The sequence below is a fragment of the Psammomys obesus genome, unplaced genomic scaffold (assembly GCF_907164565.1).
Source record: "Psammomys obesus unplaced genomic scaffold, mPsaObe1.curated_primary_1811, whole genome shotgun sequence".
NCBI classification, from domain to species: domain Eukaryota; kingdom Metazoa; phylum Chordata; class Mammalia; order Rodentia; family Muridae; genus Psammomys; species Psammomys obesus.
The window spans coordinates 21,911,444-21,918,825 of NW_026596039.1; the positions used below are offsets into that span (position 1 = coordinate 21,911,444).

At 46.2% G+C, this 7,382-nt stretch overlaps 1 protein-coding gene across 4 annotated transcripts in view; it reads right to left on the bottom strand.

Moving 5' to 3' along the window:
- The window catches only part of Lrrc49 (leucine rich repeat containing 49), a 95,424-nt gene that overhangs the window by 53,850 nt on the left and 34,192 nt on the right, over positions 1-7,382 (bottom strand). For 3 of the 4 annotated variants that reach the window (XM_055622283.1, XM_055622281.1, XM_055622282.1), the window contains one exon: positions 6,408-6,469. In XM_055622283.1, the coding sequence (XP_055478258.1) occupies positions 6,408-6,469 (62 nt within the window). Of the gene's footprint in view, positions 1-6,407; positions 6,470-6,587; positions 6,638-7,382 lie in introns of those variants that run through there. The other variant, XM_055622284.1, reaches the window with a different exon arrangement.

Consider the following 7,382-nt stretch of genomic DNA (forward strand, 5'->3'; position numbering starts at 1 on the left):
TCTCTCTCTCTCTCTCTCTCTCTCTCTCTCTCACACACACACACACACACACACACACACACACACACACGGATATCCACTTGCAAACAAAAGTAGAAAATGTTCCTGAAGCAGCATTTCCCATAGAGTGCAAAGGGGTCTCTGGTGTTTTCTCTTGTCTCAGTTCCTCATCCTAAAGAACCAAGCTGGTTGCAGCATCCGTGGATATGTTCTGACTTGAGTTTGCAAACACAGACCAGTGGGACTTTCAAGTCAGGTCTAGTTACTTGCTTTACCTGTGAATTCTTGCACTAGGTTTAAAACTACAGAATTGAGGCTAGGGGGGTCTATGGAATTAGAACCCACAAAAAGTAACTCCAAACACTGTGTTTAGCATACGAACTCCTAGCGACATTTAATCTGAGAGGTACAGGATGATCTCAAGGTTTTCTGATAGGGAGGAGAAATGAAAAGGCAGTTGCCAGAGGTGACGTCATGGTAGACACAAGGACTGAGCAGAGACATGGGATGTCTTTAAGGGGCTAGGTGGGATAGGATGCTGTGCGCTGTGGGAAAAACTGAGAATGGAAAGGGAGGCCAGGCCCGTTCTGAAAGCTCCCTCTTCTAGTGTATTCTGTACGATGCCAAGAATACATGAGTATTCAGACATAGCCATGTATGTCTTCATCAGATTCAGAAGAGAGAAATCCAGAAAGAAATTCTGACACATAGTAACATAGATGACCTTGAGTACATTATGCTAAATAAAATACGCTGCACATAAAAAAACAACCACTGTAAGATTTCATTCATGTGATGGACCTCCCTCTAGCAATCAAATTCTGAGACAAAAAGTAAAACAGAGGTTGCTAATGGCTGAGGATAGGGAATATTTGTGAATATAGAGCTCCAGGCTTGCAAGATGAAAGAGCCCTTGAGATTGGCTGCAAAGCAAGATGGACATACCTCACTGTCACAGTTAGGGTTTCTATTGCTTTCTATTGCTTTACAATTCAGAAGTTTAGGCCAATATTGTCATGGCAGGAAGCATGGCAGCTCGCACACAGACGTGGTGCTAGAGAAGCTGAGAGTTCTACATCTGGATTGGTAGGCAGTAAAAATGAGTGCCCCACTAGGCCTACACTGAGCATATGAGATCTCACAGCCCACCCCCTCAGTCACACGCTTCCTCAAACAAGGCCACACCTCCTAATAGTGCCATTCCCTATGGAGCAAGCCTTCAAACCCAGGAGCCTATGCGGGCCATGTCTATTCAGACCACCGCATGCCATTCCCTGGCCCCACAGGCTTTTAGCATAACATAATGCAGAAATGCATTCAGTCCAACTTCAAAACTCCTCACAGTCTATAACAGCCTAAACCTGTTTAAAAGTCCAAAGTCTCTTCTAAGATTCATTCAATCTCTTAACTGTATTGAAAATCAAAATCAAAACAAAAAAGCAGATCACATACAATGGCACAGAATATACATTACAGTTCCAAAACGTAGGGAAAGGAGCATAGTGATGGAATACTGGACCAAAGCAAGACTGAAAACCAGCTGGGCACACTCCAGACTTTGCATCTCCATGTCTGATGTCAAAGGCCTCTTCAGTCCTCCAACTCCTTTCGGCCTTGTTGACTGCAGCACACTTCTCTCTCTTGAGCTGGCCCCACTCCCTGCTAAAGGCTCTCCTCTGCAGGTATACCACAGCTCTGGCATCTCCTACATGTTGGGAGTCTCCAAGACAATCCAGGCTTCACTTCACAGCTTCATGCATTGGCCTTTCTAGGCCTCCATTCAGGGACCCCCCTGCCACATGACTGGCCTCAATGGCTTTCCTTAATTTTGGAGAAAAATTCCATAATCCCTTTTCTATCTTGACTTGAAATCCAGAATCATAAGGCTGAAGCAGCCAGGTTTTACCAGCTTGCTGGGGCTGGAATATGGCCCTCTCACCAATTACATCTTCACCAGCTTCCTTGTTTCCACAGTTTCTTTTATTATCTAAGTTTGGCTGTCCTGGAACTTGCTCTGTAGACCAGGCTAGCCTTGCACTTAGAGATCAGCCTGCCTCTGCCTCTGGAGTTCTGGGATTGAAGGTGCCACAACACCTAGACCTAAGATTTCCTCAATTTCTTTTCACAGATTGGAAGCTGAGCTGAGTGGGATCTTTTCCTGAGCTCGCCACTCCCTTTATCCATTTAACACCAGAATTTTCTTTCATTTCAGCACAGGAGTGCCCTTTTCTCCTTAACCTATATGTTTTGTATTTTCCCTTGCTCAGCTTGCCGATTTTCCTTGTAGATCCGCACAAGAGTGGCCACTAATGACCACACAGCAGAGGCAATATTAGAATGCTCTGAGATATCCTCTTCCAGTGCAGTTAATCCAGACTCTTCATTTTAGGGCCAGGTAGACTTTCCTTCAGACCAGGAGGAAAAGCAGCCACATTCTTCACCAGTACACCACAAAAATGACCTCTAGGCTACATAGTAATACTCTTCTCTGAAAGCTGTTGACCCAGTTTCAGAATTGCGTCCCCACAGCTCAAACCACTCTGAGCACCACTGTCTCCCGTGCTCCCCACTAGAGTCCAACTGCTTTGTGATCCCAAGAACCAAAGTCCACATTCTTTCAAACAAAAGCCCAGCAGGCTTAGCGAGCACTACCTGACTTTCGGTACCAACTTCTGTGTTAGTTACGGTTTCTATGGCTGTGGAGAGACAAGATGGGCATGGCAATTCTTATAAAGGGAAATATTTGATTGGGGCTGGCTTACAGCTCAGAGGTTTATTCCATTATCGTCATGGCAGGAAACATGGCAGTGTGCAGGCAGACGTGATACTGGAGGAGTTGAGAGTTCTACATCTGGATTGCAGCAAAAGTGAATGCCACACTCGGGCCAGATTGAGCATAGGAGACCTCAAAGCCCACCCCCACCGTGACACACTTCCTCCAACAAGGCCGTATCTTCTAAGAGTGCCACTCCCTGTGGGCCAAGCATTCACACACACGAGTCTGTGGGGGCCACACCTAGTCAAACCACCACGTTCACATTACTGATATAGACATTGGAGAAAAAGCATTACATTTCAAGTCATCATCAGAACCTCAGATTTCTTAGAACAGTGAGAGCAAGTGTTGGGAGCAAATATTAGTAGACTGTCCAAGCCATTCTGGAAAAGAAACTGAGGGAAGGATGGGGCTCTAGTATGTTCTGATGGCTGAGGTCAACAGGGCCCCTCCACTCCCAGGAGGCAAGTTTCCTTACTGTATGTGCACATCCTAAAGAAGCCCAGCTACAGATCAGATATGCTCCCTCCCTCTTGAACTTACCATCTAAATCTACAGAGACTTTCAAATAAGCTTGTATAGAGGAAATAAATTGTCTTAGTTCTGTTGCTGTGAAGAGACGCCATGACCATGGCAACTCAAAGAAAGCATTTAATTTAATGTAGCTTGCTTATATTCAGAGGTTTATATTCCACTATCAGCATGGCAAGAAGCATGGTGGCGCTTAAGCAGACAGTGCTGGAGAGGTAGCTGTGAGTTTATGTTAGCAGACCAGCAGGCAGGAGGAAGAGAGACACTGGGCCTGGCTTCAGCTTCTGAAACCCCAAAGCCCACCCCCAATGACAGACTTCCTCCAACAAAGCCACACCTGCTCCAGAAAGGCACTTCCTAATGCCACTCCCTACACATTCAAATATATAAGCCATTCTTATTCACTTAAATCTTTGTATGGGGTTGGTGCGGGATGAGGAAGGGAGGGTTCCCACAGTGTGGACCTGAGTCATATGAGCCACCTGCATCCTTTACTGTCCTATTCTCCACCTAGAACTCAGCCGAGCCACTTCGCACTCAGCAGCAGATGGGCGTTTATCTCTGTGCTCTCCTGTTGTCCCTCCATAGAACTAAGCCCAACACAGGCACTATGGTGTTACTAACACAGGCTATCTCCTTCTGTGCCTTCCCCGTGAGACCATGAGCATGCCTAGGGTACTTAACAGAAGCACCGTGTACTGAAGAAGTGACATGGGATATGAGGGTCATCCTCTAACAGTATCTTCCATGCTTGCTGAAAGAACTCACAGCATTGTTCTGCTCTCTTCAGGAAGCTACAACACAGGCCTGTTCATTGTTCACCATTAACCCAGCATTCAACAGAAGGGCCTGCTTTCCCCATGTTGGAGCTCTCTGAATTCCATGCGAAATCTCATTTTGGAAGTTTCTGTATTTCCACAAGGCATCTAAGAACTGATGCTAATGGACTATTAAGATTCCAACAACCGATGGCGGGCTCTTTGACACCCCCCCCCCCCCAGGGAGGAGCAGCCTTGCTAGGCCACAGAGGAAAACTTTGCAGCCAGTCCTGAAGACACCTGATAAACCAGTATCAGATGTAAGGGGAGGAGGTTCTCCCTTATCAGTGGACTTGGAAAGGGACAGGGAGGAGATGAGGGTGGGAGGGTGGGATTGGGAGGGAAAGAGGGAGTGGGATACAGCAGGGATATAAAGTTAACAAACTGTAACTAATATTAAAGAAATAAAAATTAAAAGATTCCAACAACCTAGCAAAAACCCAGGAAGTCCTACAACAGCAAGGCTCAATAGGTTTCGTCCTCTAAATAGCCATCACTAGCATCATTTGCAGGTGCAGCTGGCGTCTCCACACAGAGGACTACAAGCTCCTATAACATGTGCCTTCACTTTGTTGCTTCTCTTGTGACCTCTGCTCCCCAGGAACACAAGACTGGAAAGCTGGGCAACTCCTTTAAGCAGAGCATGGAGTCCAGAAAAAGCACTGACTTAACATGAAAGGTGGTCTCTAGCGCTCTGCAGCACAGCTGGCTGACACACTTCTAGGTTAAGGAATGTTTACACAAATGTGTTCAAGGCTTGCTCTCCATGAGGTTTTTCTTCCCCAGACCCACCACATTCACAATACATAACCTCTAGGCCATAGACAGACCCACTCTGCCCCTAAAACAGATCAGGTGGAAACCCAATAAAGAAAATCTATAGCTCAGCCTATGGAGAAACAAAGAGAAACGTGGGGGAGAGGGACCAAAGCCTTGCAATGTTGTGTACTTATTTCTTAGTTTCTTAGGAAATTTTGCTTTTGCTTTTCTTTTCCAAGAAAAACACCCATTAATCTTACTTTGCTGGTGACCCCTCCAGACTTTGAAAGAAAGTTTTCCAGTATGTGAGCAACCAAAGTGAGCTCCTTACCACCCTAGAGTACAGGGGCTCAGGGAGCTGGTGCCTGGGAGGAGCATAATCTGTGCATAAGCAAACACATCTCTTTAGGTGCTCACAGGAACTCAGAGTGAGTTCACTGAAGACTGGGGAGATCTAGAGGTCTGCAGCAGCCTAAACGGTGAATAGTCTCCAGAGCCTTGACAGTCTTTAGGTAAAAATACCCTGAAGGAAACCAATGCCAACAAAAGAACTGCCCCCCCCCAAGCTAGAAAAGCAGGATACAGACTGAGAGAACATGGAAAGCCCTTCAGAAAACTTGAGGAAAAAAGGAAGGAGGGTTGAAGGGCACTTCTGAAATACCATCCTCTAAAATGCTCACCATCTGGAAGTAACTGTTTTCGTTTGGAGGTACAAGATAGGAAGGTGAGGTTAAGTGTAGGTATGAGCTGGGCAGAGAAAGGATGTGGCCAGAAACATACAGAGAATTCTGGTCCTCAGAAGCGCAGGTCATGCTTGCACAAATGCAAATCCAGAGAACAGCCTTGAAGAGAAACTAAAATGTAGAGGGAAAGTTATAGAGTCAAGTTTAAACAGAGATAGAGGGAAGGAGAAAGAAGAGCCACACAGTGAACAGGGCGGTCTTCTGCACTGGGAAGGCGGCCTCAGTCTCCCCAGTTCGGTAGCCTCCCACCCTAACACTGGATGAGACATCATGATATAAGGACAACAAGCAAACGTGTGCATTTGTATGTTGTAACGACTTTCTCTTAGCAACACTCACTCTAAGCGGAGACTCACTTAGAAGGCAGGCACAGCCTAATTCCCATGCAGCCCAGTGTCCAATACAGCCTGCTTTATCAAAACTGCTCAGTGGCAGGACAAACTGCAGATGGTGATTTATGAAAGAAACTGATTCAACTGACTAAGGCAGTGGCTGTCAAACAAAGGACAGCAAATCCTCACTGACGGCCGCCCTGGCTGCACACAGCCCGTCAGCGTGACTACAGAAAGGCCTCATTTTGCTAATTGCATCATCTTTAGCAACAGAGACAGAAAACACAAGAGCTTCCTTTTCTCAACAAAGAACTTAGTCATGGGCGGTCCTTCATTTTCAAATGTACAATCTTTCAGGACAGTAAAACTCTCCAGGCATTGACAATCTCAAAGCGCTAGAGCCCACACAGACAAGTTATCTATTAATGAGCTGGGAGTTCCCACATACCTAGATATATTGTTGAAGCTGAGGAAGAGGCGTTGGAGGCAGGGCAAATTATCCACATCTCTCTAGAAAAAAAGAAAACAGAAAGCAAAAATTTAGCAGTTGAAAGAAAAAAAAATATGGTATTAAAATGCCTTCTTGTTCAGCTGCTGGAAGACATTCCTGTCTTCCCCCTCCCACAACCTCACTCCACCGTTCCTTTCTAGTGAACTCGGAGATCCATTCTTCTCTGCTGCAGAGCGAGCAAGTGGGAGGGTTTCAGCACATCCGCAGAACAGGCTGCACCAGCGCTAGCAAGGTAAAAGCCGGGGAGGCAGCAGGGATCGCTGCGGCTAGCCTCCTTAGGCGTGCTTTTGGGAAGGGTGCCAGGATGCTACTTCAGCATCTACTGTAGCACAAGCGGTGTGATCACGGCTTGTTCTAAGTCACTTTCAAAAGGAGACAGTCAAAAGCTTTCCAAACAATGGCGAGAGTTTCAAAGTGATTGCCTCATTATTCTCAAACTACTAGAAATAGATCATCCAGTTATAAAGACACAATAAAGATAGCCACCCCCAAACTAAAAGCAGATCACAATGTCACTGAAGGGCACTCTAAGGTCAGCTCCTAATCTAGGTTTGCACCAAACACTCAAAATTGTACTATTTTAAAAGGTTGCCCTTAGTCAGTACTGAAAGATTTAGGCTCGGATGGCTAAAAATCATCTACAAAATAAATACACTCCATTTCATTAGGCCTAACAACAATAGCAGCAACAACAACCCTCAAAAACAAAAACCTTCTGAAAAAAATTGACATGCTCGAGAAATGGACTCTGCTGAGGACATGGAGCCGTTTGACTCAGTCTAGAGAAGAGAACAACTGAGGCCACTGCAGGTGTAACGTAAGGGGGTGGAGGTGGGCTGGCGGGGTGGAGGGAGGGCTGGCGAACTGGAGGGAGGGCTGGCGGGGTGGAGGGAGGGCTGGCGGGGTGGAGGG